The following is a 22,431-nucleotide window of genomic DNA, read 5'->3' on the forward strand; positions in this document are numbered from 1 at the left end:
TTTCGTTTTTAATTTGTGATGCGACCGTTCGTCGTACGGCGTTCCCGGTGGTGTCATACATTGCGCCACCGGAAACGGCTCAGCCAGTGGAGCGTTACTGGGGCACAGTGGAGACTTAAGCAGTGCCAAGTGTCTGTGCTGAACTTTTTCCTAATGAATGCAGAAGAGAACCAGGCCGGGACCAACGACAACTCGAGAGCTGCACTGAAACGCTTGGCGTGAGCCCATAGGTACGCATTCACGCGCCAAGCCGTGTTATCCATACCTCTCCCCCTCGCTTTTTTTTCGGTTTCATGGCGCCAAATAGGTCAACAATGAGCGTCAATCTATATGCGTGCCACCACGGCGCGGCCAGGTACAAGCGTCCGTGAGCGCCACTATCAGATAAAGGGCACACGACCATCCTGACGCAACATATGGCCTCCAAAGACGATTAATATTACTCCATTTACATCCTGAAAATAAATCAAACACGATAGAGAAACTTTCTTTGGAACTGCGGCGCCTAGTAGATTTTTTTTTTTTTTTAGTAAAACTCAGTCTAAAGTCACATGACGATACCAGCGCGAACCGAACCATAAAAACATAGACCACTTGTCCATGTTCCACTCACCACACGAACCATGATTTGCTCTTAACCCACCTTTAACGGATTACTTTCTACAGCGAGTTGCCAAGGCTTCGTTAAAGGTATTCGGTCGTTATAGGCTTGTACTGTACGTATAAGCCGTCCTTCCCAACGCTTGCGTTCAAAGCCGAATTCCCTGCGCATCGATACTTTAACGGGCTTAGCTATATGCACATAAAGCTAATCCCAGCAGAAGCCCACAAAACAGAACAGAGGGAGGCGGGCACGGCGTTATTAAACAGCTGGAGCTGCAATGCACGCTGGCTACACAAACTCTTTTGTCCTTTAATTGTACGGCTTGATATAAGCTTTCGGCACGCATAGTTTTAACAGCGATGTTACCAACATACGCACGACGGAATGTCAAACCGAAGCTCGCGGCCACGATCACTGAGAAAGAAAGAGCCCATCAATCGAGGTACACTGCGACAACGAACGACATATGCTTCCTCGATACGTGACTCATACCCTGACATGAGTCACATGGTCATATGAGAACGGCCTGAAGGAAAGGTCTTAAGTCATTCTTTCTGCATCGGTAGGCGCTACTTCTTTCTAATTTGGCTTTAAATTTCGGTGTGCGTTTGGTGCCGAAAATGAGGGCACGATGAATATTTATGCATAAAAACATTTCTTGCTTCAAAAAAAAAAATATTTCTTGCAGCACGCGCAAATCAAAGGTCCTTCGCGACGAGTAGGAAAATACAAGTCTGATTCGTACAGAATTACGGATGCAGATGCTGCTGCTGCTGATCATACTCCAATCCCACCTCACCTGCGCACAAACTCACACCGAAACAGCGCCGATGACGGAATGGTTAACAAGGTTAAAGTATAGTGTAGATCGCGCGCTAGATAAAGAGAGAGTGAAAAGAGAGAGTGAAAAAAAAAAACTGGCCGCTTCGCACTCATTCATTTACCTAAGACCGAGTGGAGCCAGGTTCAGATTCGACGTCGCCGACGGCAGGCTGGAGCGGACTTTGAAGGTGACCGATACGCCGTCGCGCCCTGACGTCACATTGATCATATTCCACCAAGGCCGGAATCAGGGCATCGCGCACTTCCCGCACAGCTGCACTGCCCAGCTATTGGGACACCGTCGCTCGTTATGCCTCAAAATTCCAGCCTCACAGTACCACCGGCTATGCCTATAGGAGAGGCCCAGATGCGTAAGGCGGCCGACGCTGTGGATGTCGAGCGACACGGGGCACTGATAGCTTTCTACGATTAAAGCGCGCTGTATACGCCCATTGTACTTCGACGGAAATCAGCAGCACATACGCCGCATCATGAAAGCCAGTTGTCTGGGGATCCCGCAAAAAAAAAAAAAGAGAGAGAGAGAAAGAAAGCGAAGGCGATCGTTCTTCGGGCCACACACAATGGCCATTGCTTCGGGCCCGCAGACTCCGACGACGATGAGAAGAAAATAAAACGACCCTGCAGCGGTGCGACAACGCCGTCTCGAAGGGAGAAACAATAGCGAAGCCCAGACTTCTCCCTGACACGGGGAAGGCCGCCATAGGAGCCGGGCTCGGCAGAGCAAACAGGAACAGTTGGCAGTTTTCGGTTCCGCGCGGACGTTATAAAACCGGGGCTGACATCGCCCGTCCGACCGCGGGTTAACTGCACGGTATACATGTGCTGAATGCGCCCGGCACGCAGCGGAAACCAACGGACGATGAGGATCGCATGCAGCAACCCACAGCCACTTCCGTCTCCGCAAGCCTATCAAGAAACATGTTTAAATTATTTTATTTTGTTTCTGGCATTATTTTATCTTGTTTCTGGCATGAGGAGACCGGACATAAAGCCCTTACAACGGTTTAACTGGGTAGTGGCTTTTTACCGAATCGGCAGATTGTACAGTTCCGCATGCAACGTTAGTTCCCTGCACAACACTTGCGTTCGAAGAAAAAACGTCACGGAAACGTACTCGCACACAATAACAGCATATATTATTTACTGTGACCTTCAGGGTCGAATGGCATTAGAGTAGTTAGTAAATACATATTGAAGCACGCTGCATAAACCGTCCTTTAAAAATAATTTCGGAATAATAATTACAAGAAGGACAGAAATATTACTGGTGGAACGTATGTATACGGGTCTAACAACACCATAAACAATGAAGACTCCATGCAACAGTCAAATCGTCGCACGATCCATGGCTCGCCACGTTACATGTGTCGGACAGCCACCCACCTCCGCATTATATAAAAGAAAAAGAGTGTACAGGTAGGATTCTAACACTTTTTTCTTAGTTTGGACAGAAATCTCGACCACGCAAAAAAAAAAAAACAGAAAATCCACTTATATTGGGGAAGACAGCGGTGGAGGGAGAAGGCTGGAGGTACTCGCAGTTATAGAGAGATGAATTTCGTTATTTTACTACTGAACTGCACGCACACAGGCTAGGGCATCGGTCAATATGTCAATGAAGTGTGCTCGCAAACGACGCTGTCGAGCGTTGTTTGCGACTACTCGTTGCCCTGCGGTGTTCGTGTGCAAGCGATGGTTACACCTGTATTTCGCAGATCCAATGATTTGAAGCGTGCAGAGATGGTAATATTGACCGAGGCAGAAAAAGCCTCTTAAGCAGGAAGCACTTCGCTACGCAACGCTGACCCGACAGTGCACTCGCAGCGAAGGAATGCCACTTTCTCGATTGCACTACTGCTACTACTATACTGGGCGATGGCACAGGGAAATCAAAAAGAAAAGTAATAAAGTGGCTGCAAGAAAGGTTATTCCCGACATTGAAGAGGAATATCTAAACCAATAGTTTTAAGGTCCTTTCTTATTTGCTTCAGAAGTGTCTGAACTTCTGGAAGTCCCGAGAACTCTTCAGTTTTCGCACCGCCATACGGAGATCACAGCATTTTCTTCGTAACAGTTAAATCGGACAACCGATAGAAAGATACGAGGGATGGGGGAGCAACCCATAATAGTGCCAAAATAACCCACAAAACTTACATGAAGTAGCCCAATAAGAATTCGCTGGAACGCGTGGGCGCCTGAACCGTCGATGGCCTCTTGTTACCCATATGCACAACCTCTTCGATCTAGACGCGTTGCAGTGCGAACGGTGGCATATCTCCGTCTCGGCCGACCACATTACACTGACACACAGCCCTCCCTTTTAGCAGTTACGCAAGGTTAACGAAACCTTGCTGACAATCTTATCGAAGAAGTCACCTGCGAGCCGTTTCTTATCGAGTCGACACCCGACCACTCGTCTCTAGCGATAAAAGTGCGCATGATACGACGCTTGAAACTGCTGCCATGCGTTCATACGCAGGCCACCTTTCAAACATCACCCAGCTGCTCATAGAGCTATGCACTTTATTTGTAAGGCGCGGATCTCACTACGTAAATCCGAAGCTGCCTATCGGCTATGAGGGACACAGTAATAGTGGAGGGCTCTGAATTAATGCCAACCGCGTGTACTGGGTTCTTTAGCGTGCACTGACATGCTCAACGTATTGAAATGCCACACCTACTAACCTATACACGGCCGTCATTGGACTGTACTGCGCGAAGGCTTCACAGCGTTTCGCAGCTACCCCAGAGTGTATACGATACGCGGTAGTCACCTGTTACTACGCCGTTTGATATACAAAACTGCCAGCGTGAGAAACATGTGTACTAATACAGCCAGCGCACCAGTATGCAGAGCTGGCCTCTGCAAAGCCATATTTCAAGAGCCGTTTGTTTCCGGATAGACAAGATGAAGAAGAAATCGATAGGCTACGCTCCTTAGGTGGCTAAGGACGAACGCTACACACAAGGCCCTTGCTTCCCTGAAGACGAGCGCGGCACATGTGCAATACGATATACTGAGCTCTTCAAAAGCTCCCGACCCAATACGAAAGAAAAAAAAAAGCACAGAAAAAAACCAAATCACTCACAATGTGACCGTAAAAGTCATGTGATGAAAGGCCCTTTGTTATACTGCTCGCGTTCAGGTAGTATTGGAGATATGGACTCGCCTTCTTGTGACCACCACGCCCAGAACTTCTGATAAAGATATAAAGGATGCTTTTTTTTTCTTTTTTCTTCTCAGTTAAGCTTCATAAGCGCCTAACTGGCGTGCTCGTATTACAACTGGGCTAGAAATGCACAGAAAATGATAATTACATGAGCACCCCATAGACTCTTAGGTTATCACAACGACTCTCCTGCTCACACATTCAACCCCTTTCCAAGTTCAGGCCCAGGCACTAAGTCATATAACTAATCGCAGTGCACGAACACAATGCGTCTGGCGCATGATGGCCTCAGTTACCACCGCGTCACAAATCGTGAACCACAAATAATACTATAGTCAGATACAAATCAAGAACGAAGCGGCTTTTCTCCGTCAACAGACCCATTTCCGGCCAGTGGCGCCGGCCGAATCTCATGAGCCTGCTAGCGCGACAGTGAAGGGTGTGTCAGATGAAAGGGGATAGTCCCCTCACTCCATGGTCGGGGATAGTCCCTTATCTGCATCTTCATGCCACTCCGTACATTGCCACTCCAGCAGGTTCATGAGAATCGGCCGGCGCCACTGGCTGGAAGGGGGTCGGTCCTTTGTCGTGGAAAAGACGCTTCGTTCTCGAGTTGTATCCGTCTACATTCTAGCACTAGCTAAGCGCACGAGCAGTAGGAAAAGAACGAGACACGAAGACTCACAAGATCAGCCGCATTGCGCTCGCCGAGTGTTTACGTTCCCGCCAGGCGCATCATGCCTCCCTTACTCCAATTCTTCCGTTTGTGCGGATACGAAAGGCGCACGATCCGGCCTTGGCCGCCAGCCGCGCGACACGTGCGCGCGGCGAATGGGCAGCTATCCCAGCAGCGTCGCCACCGCGCAGTCGGGCAGCAAGTGCATGGGAATCCACTCGAGCAACCACACTGAAAGAAGAACGAGAAGCCCGAAAAATAGCGGACCCCCTCCTCTGCGACTCGAACACGCGTCGAGGGATCCTCGCGCACCCGCCGACGACTGCTTCGCCGCAGGGCGGGCACTATAGTATAGCATTCCCTCCGGTGCTCGATCAACAACGGCTTCGGCCAATGCCACGCGCGTGCCCCCTCACGTTTCTTTGCGGTGGCGACCGGTCTCACTCAAGGCAAAACAAAAAAAGAACAACCAAAAACGCTCCTATTCGAAGGCTGAGAGAAAGCGCGTCGTCGGAGCGCTGCACGGTCGCACCTTGGGTGCCGGCGAATGACACAACGGGGAGCATTAAAGCGATACAACTCCATTCTTTTCCTCCTCTTTCTGCGGCGGTAGCTGTGGGTGGGACCTTCCCCGGGGCGGTCGAGGTCGCGTTGTGTGCAAAGGACAACTGGCAGCAAGTGCGAATGTTGGTACGCGGGGTTTAACGCACCGCGCGCGCTATGGGGGACGCCGTTGTGAGTGATTAAGGATTAATTTTGAACGCCTGGACTGGCATCGCACAGCACTGCACTGGCATCGCACAGCAAGCGGGCGTGCTTTTTTGGGAGCGATTTCGTCTCCACCGAAACCCGGCCGCCGGGAGATTCGACCACGCGACCATGGGCTCGGCAGGCGAACACCAAAGCCACTAAGTCAGCGCGGCGGGTCAGAGGAAAATTTGACTGACGTACGCCGAGAAGTGGACGCTGCCAAATGGTGGAATGGGAGCCGGCGCCGTGCAGAGATTTCTCTCTTGATCTCTGTCACTTCCTCAGCAGAGACGAGAGCAAAACACCTGGTGCAACCGTTTTTTTTTTTCTTTTCTTGTTTACTGCGAAGTCAATAACTGCAACTACATGATTCTGTTCTGTTCGCGCGAGCCAGTAAATACTTCCCAAGCCGCGACCTTTTCTGAGCTCTCACGGAGCTCGTTTCCAGACAACGAAACGACCGAATGTACCGTATTTACCAAAAGTAACCGAGCAACTGTGGTTTGTTTTTTAGCCGCGTAGCGAAACACTTATGTCAGCCCTTAAGCTCTGAGTTTGTCTAAAGTAAGGTGAACTCTTGACCTAACGTTCTGACATATTTCTATCTTCCGGAACTGTAAAGCATGATCAATGAGTTAGACAATGAGTTAGAGTTCGGCAGAGCCGAACGGTGGGGCTAGAAATTAACATGCAGAAAACCAAAGTAATGTTCAACAGCCTAGCAAGGGAACAGCAGTTCGCAATTGGTAGCGAGGTGCTGGAAGTAGTAAGAGAATATGTATACTTAGGGCAGGTCGTGACCGCTGATCCGGATCATGAGAGGGAAATAACGAGAAGAATAAGAATGGGGTGGAGCGCATATGGCAGGTTCTCCCAGATCATGAATGACAGTTTACCAATATCCCTCAACAGAAAAGTATACAATAGATGTATCTTAAGGGTACTCACCTAGGGGCAGAAACGTGGAGGCTAACAAAGAGGGTTCAGCTTAAGGGCAACGCAGCGAGCTATGGAAAGAAAAATGATAGGTGTTACGTTAAGAGATCGGAAGCGGGCGGAGTGAATCAGGGAACAAACGCGCGTTAATGACATCCTAGGTGGGCTTGGGCAGGGCATGTAATGCGAAGGCATGATAACCGCTGGTCCTTAAGGGTAAAGGAGTGGATTTCAAGAGAAGGCAAGCGCAGCAGGGGGCGGCAGAAAGTTAGGTGGGCGGATGAGATTACGAAGTTTGCGGGGATACGGTGGCCGCAACTAGCAAAGGACAGGGTTAATTGGAGAGACATGGGAGCGGCCTTTGCCCTGCAGTAGGCGTAGTCAGGCTGATGATGATGATGAAAGGCTCCACTGTACGGTTGAGAAGCAAAACCTGTTGTTCGGTTACTTTTGGCAAAAACGGGGTGGTACAGCCGCGACAGAAAACGGCGACAAGACCAGTAACGGTGACCGCGGCCAACAACGGCGTCTGCGCCATACTTAGCGAATCAATTCACCTCTACAACGTTCAGCTTTTAACCCGATAAGCAGGCCTCCACAAAGCACGCGTTGCGCATGGAAGCCTTTTCACTGCATACGGACGCACCTAGGAACCTATTGGAACGCAGCATCAGAAATAGAGACCGTATTTTTTTTTTCGAGTGCACCGCATTTCTTTTCCTTTCTCTGATGGCCTCCCAAGCAATATAGAGACCACTGAGCGTACTGTTTTAAGCACCTCAAACATATCTGGTGCCGTTCGAAAACTTTTTCCTGACTTCGATCTGCCTTGACATGATAGATGCTGAGTGCCAATTAAATAAATATCTAGAGTACTTGACAAACTCATTGTTAGTAATTAAGAAGACAATAACGACAACAAATGAAAGTTTTTCACTTGAAACAAAAAATTTTTTGAAAACACGGATACTGAGAAAGAGCTTTTAATTATCTACACTGCAGTCTTCTGCAATAAAAGCCGAAGTAGACTCTTTGCGCTGAAAAAAAAAAAAAAAAACGATGTCGTTCGATTTTTGAATAATGCTCAATTTATCGTAATAAGGGAAGATTTAAATAGCACCCGGTGGCGCCTTTATGGGTGTATTGCCGAACAGCAGACAGGCGAAAATATATTTAAAAAATGCCACTATGCATGGGACTAGAATTCACTGGATTACACACTGAATGGAAATTTTTCAGAGTACTTGTTGCGGTGACAACGCTAGTTACTGCGGTGAAAATTAATGGAATACCCAAGAAAAAAAAAGAAAAAACTATCAATCCACTCCGACCATGATGCAGCATGCTTCAGGCGCCATCAACTGCGCATAGCGCGCTCATCCAGATTCGAGCATCACTAGCTCACTGCAGTGAACAAGGAAGGGCAGCGGCCGTCCGCATTCATCCGTGCGCAGCAATCATTTAACACACGCATTAACCAGGTTGCGGCAAAGTGAATTGCGCACATTAATTCATCGCTCTTTCATCCGGCCTTGTCTTCCGCTTTCCGCATTTCTTTTTTCGCCTCTTTTTTTCCGGGGCCGGGAAGGGCACTTAGCATTCTTTCAAGGATGATCGACCTGCCGGATAACGAGAGAGGATTCACGGAAGACAGCAAGCGCAGAGAATCGGTCCGAGGTGGTCTGCCCTGGCCACATATCCTTTTGTGTAGGAGGGGGGAAGGGGGGAATGGAAGAGGAAGAACACCTTAAAAAAAGAGGCTCGCCACTAACAAGTCTCTTCAAGGTGGCTACTCAGGAACTGTTGTGCACATGACATAGCGATCTGTTTCTTTCTCCCCTCTTTTTCTTTTTTGTTTAGAAGAGTATGGCTTGCTGTTCTATAGCCCGACTACCTATAGCTGCGACAGGCCTGTGTCCTGTCTTGTGTGTGTGCTTTTTAAAGTAAGAAATGATTTAAGCTCCCCTTGTAGGCGATCCTGATACGACGTCGAGTCAAAACCGAGAGCTAACACATCCGGACACCGATTCCCCGTCTTCCCGGCACCGATTCTCCGTCATTCGGGCACCGATTCCCCGTCAATCGGACACTGATTTCTCGTCATCCGGGAGCCGAAGAGGGATCATCCGGGCACCGAACGCGATTTAACGAGACGATCGAGTTCGCTCACCAACGGCTTCGCGCCGTCCTCAAGGATGGCGCCACGGTATAGAAGACCGCCCGACGCTGGCGGTCGAGGCGGCACCAGTTTGAAGTGCGTTCAGAGAAATAAAAACAAAGATTGCCAAGATGGAAGTCAAATAGAAGCCGTGGAGACAGCTGACGAGGCAGAGTCGAGGAGAGTACCCCAGACGCTGACAGAAAACGATTGCGTCCTTATGGACCAGTGCACAGTATGGTGTGGTGTGGTGCGCTGTGGTGTGCTGAGCACTAGGCCCATTTCAAGATTGCGGCTAGTACCATTTACAACCAATGCGCTATGCACGTAACCATTCATGCTTACATCTACTCTCGATTACGGGAGAGGCAGTAATTCTTTTTCGAGCAATACTTCACCATGCTTGAAGAGTTACGCCAACTTGCCCGAAAACATATGCACACAAGCGATAGCGTGCATAAAAAATGCCGAACTGAATTTCATCCGACCGTAAAAAGAGTGACCCTGGTCAACGATGATACTGAAATACGGCTCCAAACAGCGAGCACGTCATAATAGCTCAGGGCGGAGCTAAAGTGTAAACAGCGTAATATATACTCGACGGCAGAAATTGCCGGCGCGTGAATGCGTTACAATAGGGGCTAGTGCAATGTGTTTATGGGAATCCCCCAAGGTGGAGTAGATGTTTACGGTAAACGAAACTATCGTTGGGTGAAATGGGCGCATAAGCAACCTCTTTCAGAAACGAGCAAATCGCCGTTATCGGTATTCGCCGTCACGTTTTCCAAGGGAAGCATATGCGTCGAGTGTTCCAAACAAAATAACAAGAAATAAATAAGAATGAAAACAGAAATGCAAGAACGGATAAGAAGGAAGGAAGGAAAGACCTGCAAAGGCAAAACAAAGTACAGAGCCCTTCTGGCTTTTACGCATGCACTTTGTTTTCTTGTACGTTCAACGTGAGTGTTACCTTATTGGTAGCGTTATGCCCTTATCAAAAAAGGTGCGGTCAGAATGGCCCAAAAGCTCGGAAATATTAAAAAAAAAAATCGCAGACCATCTCGCCATCGAGAGTAGATGTAAGCTTGAAATGAACTGCAATAAAGGAGTAGCGTATTCTAGCACGGCTCATAGGTATTGATAACTGCACTAGTCTTGGGGAGCGTCCCACATCAGCCTCTTTTCTTTCCTAGGCATTCCTTCGCCAGCGACAGCGTGCTCGGCTTTCTTTGCCGCTTTTTACCCACCTTACGTACCTTTTACTTATGCTTTTTACCAACGCGACCAGAGCTTGTTACTGGCCGTAATGATGGATTGCGCCACGGGAATTGTGTCAGCGCGCACGAATTACGTAATTACGACAACTCACGCGACGTTGCAGCATCGATCATCCCGTGCCATCAGGAGTTCCTATGTTCCTTTGGATCGCACGCTGGCTTTTACCATTGCGGTACCATGAAGACGTCTTTGTTCACACATGCGCTGCTCCGGCGGCAGCGCAGCACGTAGGCACCAGGGGCAAGCGAACTGAAAGTTTCGCCAGTGTTCGTTTAGGTTTGACTCCTCCGTTCTGGCGCCAAGGTTGCCCGCGGCGCGCCGACAGCAGGAGCTAAAAGCACTTCATGCTTAAAATACTGCTCTCCGTCACCTTAAAGTGTCAGCCGATTGGAGGTTCGAACATAAAGCATTGCCTAACCCATGTTAAACCAACCCGGACATTCTGAGAGCCCTGTCAAGAGATCACCCTCGCAGGCGGGGTCAGCATTGGACACACTCATGGCGCTGATTATGATGGGCGAGCGTATACTTTATACTCCGCAATACTTCCCTCTACCAATCGTAAAGCGTCTCACGGGCGAATTGCCGTTCCTCGACTTTTTTTTTTTTTCTATTCAGCGGTTCCACTGAATGCCGGAAATAACGCAGTACTGCGCGTTACAGCTCTTCCTCGACATAACCGCCCCCACGGCCCCGAAGGTAGGATCAAGGGTCCCGTGCAAAGCGGAGCGTTCTGGTCGTCGCCGGCGGCGGCGTGAGGAGAATACGCTCGGTTGAGGGGCAGGCAACGCATAAAGGTACGACCTTTAGCCACCTCTTCCCTCTCTCGCCCCCTTTCCCCGCCGCCATCCTCCGTCGCGACGTCGGACAATCGGGGAGGAACCAGTTCAGATCCGGACTCCAGACGCTCGTCAAAGGGGGTCACGTCACGCTGATCAAAGGGAGCGCACGCTTCCCAGCTCATCATCCGGTCTGGCCGCTAGAGGACCTCGCTGGCCTCGGCGCAGCAAGAGGAGGCAGAGGCACGGACTGCCCACGTAACGCGACGCGTGCGCATTTGCATGCTCAGACTGAGGATGGGGAAAAAAGGAAACAGAAAACAAACAGAGGGCGAGCAAGAGGGAGGGACAGCTCAAGGACACACAGCGTAGAGAACTTTAAAACGGCGAAGCGAGCTGGCAGCGACGATGCGGCGCGAAAGGGGGCCAGCGGCAGCACGCAACCGCTCTCGGCCGCGCGCTCTCGTGCACAATGCCAGGCGCGGCTGCGTGTGTAGTCATAGCGAAATACGTGCACCGACGGAGGTCCGGCGCGATCCTAGCAAAAGGGGGGGGGGGGGGGGGAGTTGAGCGTTGGAAAAAAAGGAATAAAAGTCTCGGACGGGTCAAGGGAGCAGCACGAAAGCGCTGCCGCTCACCTCCCTCGTGCCAGGCAGACAATGAGGCGCTCAGGCGTTCGGCGAAAGCAACTGCCCGTGTTGCAGCACTTCTTGGCTGAGAAATTGAATAACCGCGACTACTGCCTCCGGGCTTATTGTTAGCCCTAGTGCGATTTCTTCAAACTTGCTCCCGCGTTTATATGACGAGTGCCACCTGCGAAGAAGCATTGGAGCGCGACTGTTCAAAACTTGAGCGGCGTAATTGCTTTTGAGCTTTGCGATCCTGTTCTGTTTGTCATCTGCGCATTGAGAGCAGGAAAAACAAGTTTCCAAACCGGAAGTGCATAACGGAGAGCTTCAACTCGCCGACGTGTTCGCCAGTGGTCAGACGTCAAGTGTGCTGGACAGCTCCCCGCTGTCTTGCCTCTTTCTTGATCTGTCGTCTTTCGAGCCGTCGCAGTATGGCAAATCCAAACCAACTCGTCCAGCTTTTAGTTCTAACGAAGCCGTCTCTAGTGTGCGGATAGTGCTCGAAAAAGAACGCATTTCGAAACCTAATCGCGTCAGGAATGCTCCGACCCGCCTTCAGCTCTGACAGATTTGGTGGCCCTGGAGCGATTCGAACGCGCAACCTTCTGAAACGCTCGCAGTACCCGAGCCAGCCGCACGCTTTGTTCCGCTACGATGTTGCGGTATTATCTGCGCGTTGCCTTCGGAAGGCGCAATCGACAAACATGCAAAGACACATTTCTCCTCTAAGCGGGTAAAACCTCGGTTGGCAGGAAAAGATGCAGGAGTGTTCCGAAGTAGGATAGTGAAACACGATGTGAGCTGGCCACAGAGGAAACTGGCAGCGCGCGCCCCAATCGCCACCCATAAAGGAAAAGGAACAATGAGCGAGGCGCGGCGCCTCGAAAGGAAGCTGTTGCAACTTCGAGGAGTGAAACAAAAGACGCACGGCCGCGTCGGTGGCCGAACAGAGAGCTTTCTTTCTCCGTCGGCGGATAAGACTGGCATTTAACGCGAGACGCAGCGCCGTACACTCCGCATATCAGCCCGAGCGAAGCGCAAATAGGTCTTCCTTAGTTATGAATACTGACTAATGTAGAAAATGAAGAACGTAACACAGGCGCTTCTCTATGTGCAGTCGTTTTTCGCACTTCAGTACATCGTACGCTATATGCATGACCGCGTACGTATATAGGATGACCGGTCACCCACGTTATCCGGCTAATTCGAAAATAATGCGAAAACAAAGAAGAGGAAGCAGTAGTACCCGTAGTAGAAGCGTGCTTGTATACAGAATACAGAGGCTTCGATTGACAGATGAGAGTTTATTTCAAGAGCAGTTTTTATTATTTGTATTATATTTTATTATACTGTGCGATGTCAGTGCACGTTAAAGAACCCCAGGTGGTCGAAATTTCCGGAGCCCTCCACTACGGCGTCTCTCTAGCCTTCGTCGCTTTGGGACGTTAAACCCCATAAACCAAACCAAACCAAACCAAACCACGTTTTTATTTTTATTTTTTTTTTTTTCACACTACCTTTCACACTACCTGTTCCGCGACTACGTGTCTCGCGAACTACGTTATACAACTGCAGAACCTAGAAAGTGACGTCGAGCGTTCTGTGGGTGCGATATATGCTTACTGAAACACGACGACGCAGTCGACGCCTTTCCGCCGGTATGTCAAACCCTGCGGATATAAGGTCCCGTCATGCCTCAGCCATCCATTCTGCATGCCTCTATTTTGAACATATTTTAAATCCGTGTACTTAACTGTTAATGGAATATCGAACAAAGGGAGCTAGAAAGACTGGGAACGCTTATCCCCACAAGATGCATTCGGACATCTACAGCGACTTTGCCGTATTTGGCCAATTTTTTTTTTCGTTTTCTTTCAGTGCGCTAGAACTAAAAGACCCTATATCTCAGATGTCGCCACTGTTTGTCAGTCCGAAGCCTCTGGCAGGTGGCCGACCTGCTATCTGCCCACCTTGTTGTGGGCGACCTGCCACCAGGCTTTATGGCCAACTTCATGCAAAACACTCTATGGCCGCGAGCAGGCTTCAAACCCACGGCGGAGCGAACCGATCAGCTTCGTCAGCCATTGCATTACCACCGCGTCATCGCCGCACAGCCGAACGTCGCACGCGTTTAAACTGCCAGACTCCCACGCTCCGCATTGGATGTCGCCATCTTCACCAACTTCCATCCGCGCACAATGGATACAGAGCACACTGCTATCGCACTGCCCTCGTAAATCGAGCCTCGAACCGAAACCCAAGTGAAAACCGAAGTGCGAGCGCAACTAATTCGCATTTGACCTAACAACGCTAAACGTTCCCTCTTTTTTTTTTCTTCTTGCACAGTTGGTTCAAGCGAGCTGACGCACATACCTCTCCCCGTTCCTCCCTTAGGTGCAAGGCCTTAAAAGCGAAATGACATGAACCAGTGAACCCGTGAGATAGCGCGTTATATAAGCCAAACCATATAGTAAGGAAGTTCTTTCGAATAATTACACCTTCCGGGTTCGTTAGCCACGAGTTCAGTGAGAGGCAGCATACATTCTCCTGTAAGCCTGAGCAACTTCCACATCGGCCGTTCCCTGCCTACACTCAGCGCCGGTGCGCGTGCAGCTGAGGCGAACCGCGGGCGCGGTCAAACACCTCCGCGCGCACAGAAGGGCGCCTGACCGCGTGCTCGGCAGGAAACAATGTCAATGCCGTTCCAAGCCGCCTCCTTTTCCGGTTCACCGAACTCCGCCGGTGTAACCTGCGACCAGCTAGTCAGCGCCCTCATGCATGCGTGCACAGCGGCGCACTACAAAGCGCTGCGATCGCGCGGCCGCTCACTGCAGAAGAGTGCCGTCGCAAATGAACGACCGCTGCTGCTACGGCTCCGAGATGTATATACCCATCTGCCCTGCGAAGCCCGCTATATCCGCCCCACGTGGCTCGAAATAGCACGTCACACACCCCGCAGAGATTTCTCCACGCACTTGTCGCGCACAGCCGTGGCTATAGGAGCATCCACGATGCGCTATACCGGAGCATCCGGCTAGTGTCCCTCCCATAAAGTTTCTCAAAATCACCAACAGCGAAAAGTGGCGCTGCGGTCTTTCATCGACCGTATATGATTACGGGAATGACTTGGCAGAAGACGGCGATTACATTGTTAAAATGCGATACTTTTTTATGCGAACATCTTAGAATTGCTTTGCTAATTTTCACAGGCGCCTAATACTAAACATTTTACTTGCAATGCATGTATTCTAATATAGTGAGAGACGTACTATATTGGAATAATTTATTCTGCGTACAATGGTGACCAGCGCGGCGCATATGTTCCAGAAACCACGCACACTTGTCCTTTGGCCAAATATTAGCCGAACCAAACACGTAGAACCAAACACGAAGCTCTCTTCTCTCTAGGTTATTTAGAGAAATACTAGGGTGACGTACCGGCACGTGTGCCGCATACAGCCCACCCAAGAACTTCAAAGAGCAAGGAGCTAAAGCGACCAATAATTTTACATGTGCGTCACTATCCAGAGTGCTCACTCCAATACGACTCATGCTAAACTCATGCTAACTCATACGGCTCATGCTAAAAGCAATACCTTGCCCGGTTCATTATTGTGCCCCAGTTCCATTGGCAGCTTGCTGCCTGAGACGTCAACGTTTATTGCCAACGAACATTGTCGTTTAACGGTTCTCTTATCCGGAGCCAGGTTGAACACATGAAGGGCAATACAACAAACGAAAAAAAAAACGAAGCGAATCCTCACATACGGCCTCTGAATAACCTTTTCACTGTTTACAGCGCGTGTGTGTGCGTTGGACTGAACTGCGCATGCACAGTGGATGCCCGTGTCGAATCCGCCAATCAGAACGCAGCTGGCACAGCCCCAGTGGAAATATGGCTGCGCTCAAAAAGGCAAATGTGACAAGGCCTATAGGTCAAAAAGGAGTGAACGCGTGTTTGCAGACACTATACGTACGAGGGCGAAGCCACGTTCCCCAGAGAAAGAATTAAAGAAGAAAGCCCCATACACAGCCGTCGCTGTGAAAGAAATGAGGAAGGAAAGGAAGGGAAACAAAATAGTTAAAAAAAAATACTACGCTTTTTGTTTGTCCTGGAGAGTAACGTGAAAACAGGTGTGCTGATCGAATGGATCTCGCCAGGTATATAAACATACAGAGTGCCCACCAATCAATGCTTCCGGTACACAAAATTCAATATAATTGCTTGTTTTTTTTGTTTAGATTATTATTAAGATTACTTTTGCAGCTCCTGCACATCGTGAAACATTCTGAGGCATAATATTCGCGAGAGCAACGCTATCCTTCCCGTGGTACCAGTTTTAGCGACTCAGGAGCAAGATCAGCATAAACAGAAATTCTTGCCGGGCAAGTTCGTATAACGAATGCTAACTAATTAGAACGCAAGTTAGCACAAAACAAAAGACGCAAGAAAAAAATGCGCAAAACAAATGAACTCCTTGTTTTTTCTAACATTAGCAAGTGCAGTTATCACATAGGGCAACGCACGAGCTCCACCCTTCGATGTGCAGCACCATCAGATTCAGTGGATCGCTTGTGCTTCACGCGACGATGACGAATCTAAATGCCATCGAGAAAAGACATCACGAGAACTTAGCTCGCCTCTATTCCCGACTATCGCATATGGAGTCGAAGGAATCCAAATCGGAATAAAAAACGCACACTCAGAGATCGACTCTTAATATCAATATGAAAATTTACTTTAACTGGCTGGTGCGAAAGCTTCAGCTGTGAAATAAGATTCGTTTCGGCAAGCAGCGTTAAACCAACCCTACCTAAGAAGTCAGTTACTAATGCACACCCGAAACCGTTATAAACAAGTCAACAAATTTATCCTATCGCAGGTTGGGCAAACAGCGGGGGCGAGCCTATAACGTCAAATTTCCTTTAACTCTCAAGGAGACGAAGCAACGCTAGATTTGGTCGCTATCGACAAATGAGGAAAAGTAGCGCGCGAGAAGCTTAGAAACTAAAATAAATATATAAACAAAATAGAAAAACAGAGAGAAAGAGAAAACGCGTACACACACACAAGCGAGTCAAGTCAGCCTGACAAGCCTTCGCGAAAAAAAGAGGCTGGTGCCTTTGTCAACGCGGAAACAGCTGCGCGAGGCGACAAGCGCCGGTACCACGTCACCGTCTGCAACTCTCCGCTCCTGTGGGCACCGATAGATCACAGTCGGGCAACCACGAGCATGCGTCACTGACTGCAGAGCAGCAGCTGAAACCGTCACAAGGACCGTTACAACCAGGAACATGCATGCAGCACGTGTATACAGGGTCTTCCATTTTATTCAATGTCACTTTTTTTCCTTCACAAGCACGCAATAATAGCTGCCAAGCACCTCTTTTGAGGTTGACTTATGCGACCAGGTTGGATACTTATTCAGGAACATCGCGAATACTAATTTAACTACTGATATTAGCTTTGCGATTAATTTGTTCCGACTAATCAGTACTAAATAAAATGAAACACCCTGTACGTATGTGTACGGCCCACGTTCTCACCGGGGAAGGCGCATATCACCGGCAGCAGAAGGCCAATACCGCGAAGCCCGTGTCAAAAGTTGCTCCTCATGCACTGGGCTCCGAAAGCAGGACGCCCATTAGCCACACTGGCGGCGACGGCTAACGAGGTCCGCAGCAGGGTCCCGACCGGAATGGTCACTGAGGAGCACACACCGGTCTGCGAAATCCCGCACTGAAACGGAGGCGGATGAGGAGCGAAAAAGAAACAAAAGGAGAGAGCAGCGGCGAAGCGATAGGGAGACATTTCGCGGCGCCTATGTATGTACCGTGACGAAACCGGCGGTCGGTCGCGTGTCGGCGGCGAGTTCGCGTCGCACCAGAGGCAAGAAAAAGCGAAACCTTGCGCATAGCGTGCGCGGCGCTGTATAGTTCATTTGTGCAGTCACGTCACGTTTGTCAAACCTGCCCCTCAGGCGTCGCGCACTACCTCCCGCTCATCCACCGCGTATGAGCTTCGCCGATGGCCACCACAGCTGCGGCAGCCATTGCGTAACTACTGCGGTTCCACCGCAGTTTCTGAGCGAAAGAGGTTCTATTAACAACGAAGCCATTCGCCATGCTTTGTTTCTGCATTTTTAGTTTGTTTTATTTTTTTTTTAGTGTCAACGTCCAGTATAGGTGAGAGACTGAAATCGTGAGCTCGTGTCTCGCAGAACAGCGGCACGCGATGTCACGCTACACGCTTTATCTCCGCACTTCCAGCATGCCTGACAGTTGGCTCTCGATATCCGACCGCGATGAGGACCGAAAATTTGTTCGAATTATGCGCAGTTCGAATTAAGGGGAGCCTTTTAACACACTCGATGCTGGCGGGACTAAAGCGCCAGTTCGTATAAACCGACCGTTTGATTTAAGCGAGTTCGAATTAGCGAGACTCCGCCTATATGCACACTGATATAACGTCATACAGAAAGTATACAGCCGGCCAAATCTTTAGCTGGCGTGCGTGCGTGACGGCCGCTTTTTCTGTGCTCCTGTGCTTTGGGACGAAGCAAGCTTGCGGAAAGCTCAATATTAAGCACGGGCTTAGTAAGCCTGGGCTGAAATTTGATATTTTCGCAAGTTTGCTCCGTCATAAGCTACAGGAGCACAGAAAAAGCGGCCGTTACGCACGCCAGTTAAAGATTTGGCCGGCTGTACGTCCAACTCGTCAACTAGCGTTTGCACTGATTACAAAAATTACGAGACATAAAGCCTGCGAAGCTAATTGCAGCCTGCGTACTATTCTGTTTAAAAGAACACTGCTGCTTATAAGAACACAATATTACCAGATAAGAGTAAAAGGCTGGCCGCTGTTGCTTCCAAGGGAGCCCTACGGAAGCCCTGGATGTCGCCTGTATACAACGGACGAAGGGCTATAGAGGAAACGTATGTAACGTGTTTGTCGCAGACAGCTCAAAATGGTTGATAATGGTGCATTAGAGAACGGACAAAACGTGTATAGGCTGGCCGTAAAATGATATCTCTTTAAAAAGCTGAGGCGTCAACAAGAGATTCACTACGTCCGTCATAAACGACATAATCAAGGCTTTTTTACCCGCTACCGATAAGGAGTAAACCTCCTTGGAGGCAGTCGTGTAAAGTATAAGACTTGATGATTCTCATTTCATCTTTCCTGGGTCACTGTCCTGATAAAATGCATAAACACACAACGGTCCTTGGCACTTCAGTATGTCATCTGGGAGTCGGCCGCAGCCCTCCCATCTGCGTTCAGGGCCTTGTCATCGACCGCTATCGACTTATTTCGTCCATAATACTGCGGCGCGAAATGTCTGCGCTAAAAAAAGAAGCGCTCGCTCAATCTGCTTTAACCTTCTTTCCAAGTACATTTTCTTTTCAGCACGCTTTCCATTATTTCAGGGTCAGCGAATCCCAAGGCGAAACTGACGAACCTGTTAACCTGGTTCAGAAGAAACCGCAACCAAATGTAATCAGATTCTCATTCGTTCCAAGCCGCCACAACCGGGAAGCCCTCCCGCAAACCAGTTGGACCAGCATGCTCTCTTAAAGTGGGATATTTCCACGACTTATTCATTGCTGGTGCTGCTTAAAAGGCCGCAGCGATCGCGGATAAGACGGGACGGAATTACGAAAGGCTACGCGCTTCGATTGTTTTCCTTATCGCAGAACAAGGCCGGAGAGTAAAGGTAGACGCGCGACCGAAGCATTGAGCAATGTGCGGATTGGTTTGCTGTACAAAGAAACACGAAATGTGGGGTTAAAAAGCGACGGCATTAATGCTACAAACGCAGCGTTGTCGGTTCAACACAGCAACAGGCAGTGCTGTCTGCGTTACCTGTACCACCTACGATTGTTCAGTGGACATCGATGCTGAAGACAAGGTCTCGGGTTCGGCGCCCAGCTAAGGCGAGTGTACCTTGGCGAAGCCGAAATGCACAAACGGCGATGAAGGAAACTAAGGAACACGTCGAAGGTCAGGGGGCGAAATGAATCCGGAGCGGTGCTTTTTATAGCTCGGTGCGGGTCTTGGAATCAAATACCTACCATTTACATAAGCCACTGTGACTCAACCTACATGCGGATTCGGAGCAGTGCCACGCCAATCAATCTTGTTTTCCCGATAAAACGCAACATGCTTACTAAGGAAACCCTGGAAGCGCCCTGCAAGAGCGTAAAGGCTTCCTTACTCGTCGAATGTGGCTTCCGGATCGAACATGTACGAAAGATGCCTTCGAAACACCTGCAGATATAAATGTCCTGCATGTTGAAAGTTCGGTATGGATTCTGCCTCAATTTTTGCTACACAACACAACCGTGGAACTCGCGTCTCCTTAGTGAACTTCGCCCTTGCGCTATCTTTGCCCTCCAAGCAAACCCCCCCCCCCCCCCCCCCCCCTCCCACCTGACGGAAAAACCGCTAGCAATCGCTCCCGTTTGCTAATGTTTACCGCCTCGCTCGCTGTTCATGGCTTACGAGAAGTTCACACCACGCGCGTGGTCAGCACGTCCGTAGTGACTTGGAACTTTATCATAGCTAAGGATTCATTAAGACCTGGGCCACAGAACAATGATTTCGTTAAAAATCAACTCAATCATGGATAACGCAGCGCGAGCGAGATGCAACGCAAGCGCTCTGCACACAGCAACACGCTGTTTCTTTAGTATATACGCTTAACTTTAAAAGACGCACAAGACACTACACGCTACCTCCCTTCGGAGGCACACGCAAAGCAGCTTCAAAGGTCATTCAGCAATATATCCTGCTTAATATTCAACAGCGATCTCAAGGAGGCGCCGGCGCAAACCTTGTTTGTGACGCCGAACTCCGGAACGTCTCCTTGGGTTATTTTACGTTTGCGGCTCTCGCATACCGATCACGGCACATGCAAGGCGGGAACACCACCGAAAGTGCGCTTTCACCGCGTTTAGTTACAAAACCGTCACATGCTCGGGAAAGCAGCTGGCATTGCGCCGCAACGATTAACACACCTGCGAAGTCAGTGACGGCGACACCGCGGTGGTGAAGCGATGTTGCAAACCTAAGATCGGGCAAGTGCCCAAAGCCGCAATCGCTTGTACTACGAGACACTTGGACCAGACCGATGAGTCTAACGTGCTTCTCCTCACCGAGACAATGCAGTCGGATTCCTCTCGCTATTCTACGGTTAGCTCTGCCACCACTTGGACAGACACATTTAGATCAAGCTATCCGTTATCGTGGCGGCTTCCATAGCTTTCAAGTGTCTCCGTTGTTAAGCGTCGGTCGAGACGTCACCTAAAACTCTCCACAGGCGTTTGGCCCCGAAAAAAAAACGGTGCCCACCGGCCTGCCAGACTGACAGCGCGGCACCGCGTCCAAGCCAAGGCCGTACTCGACCGGTCAGCTGGAGGGCCGGTCGAGCGGTGCGCGCGAGCGTCCTTGGCGGCAGGGCCGCACGTGCGCCTGCGGAGGGGCCCAGACACGACGCCCGCAGCTGCCGTTTCCGATCACAGCACGTTCACCCCGACCGCGGTCGCGGTCCGCAGCACGACACAGCACCGAAACGGCGGCGTCGTCAGACCCCGACGCCCGCGCAACTCACGTTTCCTGCGATCCGCTGCCGCTCCGCTTGAGAGTCTGGCCGCCGTCGCCGCTCTCCGATGACCGGTCGCCGCCGCCTCCTTGGGGAGCCATCAGCTCAGCCGTGGACATCACCAGCCGCACATATTGAGCGTCACACTGCGGCTCACGGCACGAGGACGATCGACTCCAAAGTTATGACCCGGGTCCGAAGCGTTTGAAACAAAATTGGGCCCAACACAACGCACTGGCCCTGCGCCGATAGTACGCGAGTCGCGCTGTAAGTGCCCGAATGGTATATTTGAATTCCCTAGACTAGGGAACGTACCTTCGTTTGTTTGCCGGTTCCGCGTGCGCTGTCTGCTACGTCGTTGTTTTCATTCTCGGGCGTTTTTTGGCGGCGTGTGCCTTTCCCGAGATTGTAAAATGGTCAGGAACGATTGACACAGTCCCACGTCTGACATTAACTGCGTAAAGAGACGTAGACCCTAAGAAACGACGGGAGTACACAAAAAACATGAAGCTAGCATCGAGCTGTTTTCTACTGGCCTATTGTTGCCTGCCGCTTGTTTGACGCTCTTTGTTTCACGTCATTACTGCTGTGCATATCATAGTATGCGCTAACATAAACTGGAAACGAAACAAACACCGCTAGGCTCTGATTTTATTCACCGGTTCATAAAAAGCTACATAGCATTCTGCCTTTCAACCATATCCTTTCGCTTCATTAAAATGCTAGGGAAAAACAAGAACTTCTAGGGGCAACGCTAACAACGCTTCGCAAGAATGTTCAAGTAGTTCAAGGCAACAATCTTGTCGCAATTTCCATGAAATTTTGAATTTATTAAATGAAATTGAAAGAAATAGTCAAGTAAGAAATTAAAATCAAATTTTAATGGTGAAAACAAACTAACTAACAAACTTTACAACCGCTGAAGTTTTTTACAGTAAACTAAGTAAAAATTTTTATTTTTATACCTTTATTTTAAAACTTTGCAATAATCTAACTGAAGACAAAA

At 49.6% G+C, this 22,431-nt stretch overlaps 1 protein-coding gene across 5 annotated transcripts in view; it reads right to left on the bottom strand.

Annotated features, from left to right (window-relative positions):
- Positions 1–21,704, bottom strand: part of LOC149340056 (protein Aster-B-like) — a 118,577-nt gene extending 96,873 nt beyond the window's left edge. Inside the window, exon 1 of one of the 5 annotated variants that reach the window (XM_089548792.1) lies at positions 21,435–21,704. In XM_089548792.1, the coding sequence (XP_089404918.1) occupies positions 21,435–21,544 (110 nt within the window). In that variant the 5' untranslated portion in view covers positions 21,545–21,704. Of the gene's footprint in view, positions 1–1,548; positions 2,000–3,601; positions 3,831–5,302; positions 5,332–17,370; positions 17,520–21,434 lie in introns of those variants that run through there. The other 4 variants (XM_089548797.1, XM_089548798.1, XM_089548796.1 and 1 more) reach the window with 4 other exon arrangements.
- Between the last annotated feature and the right edge of the window lie 727 nt (positions 21,705–22,431).

Source organism: Amblyomma mixtum, chromosome 6, assembly GCF_055824585.1.
Source record: "Amblyomma mixtum isolate Tamu chromosome 6, ASM5582458v1, whole genome shotgun sequence".
Lineage (NCBI taxonomy): Eukaryota > Metazoa > Arthropoda > Arachnida > Ixodida > Ixodidae > Amblyomma > Amblyomma mixtum.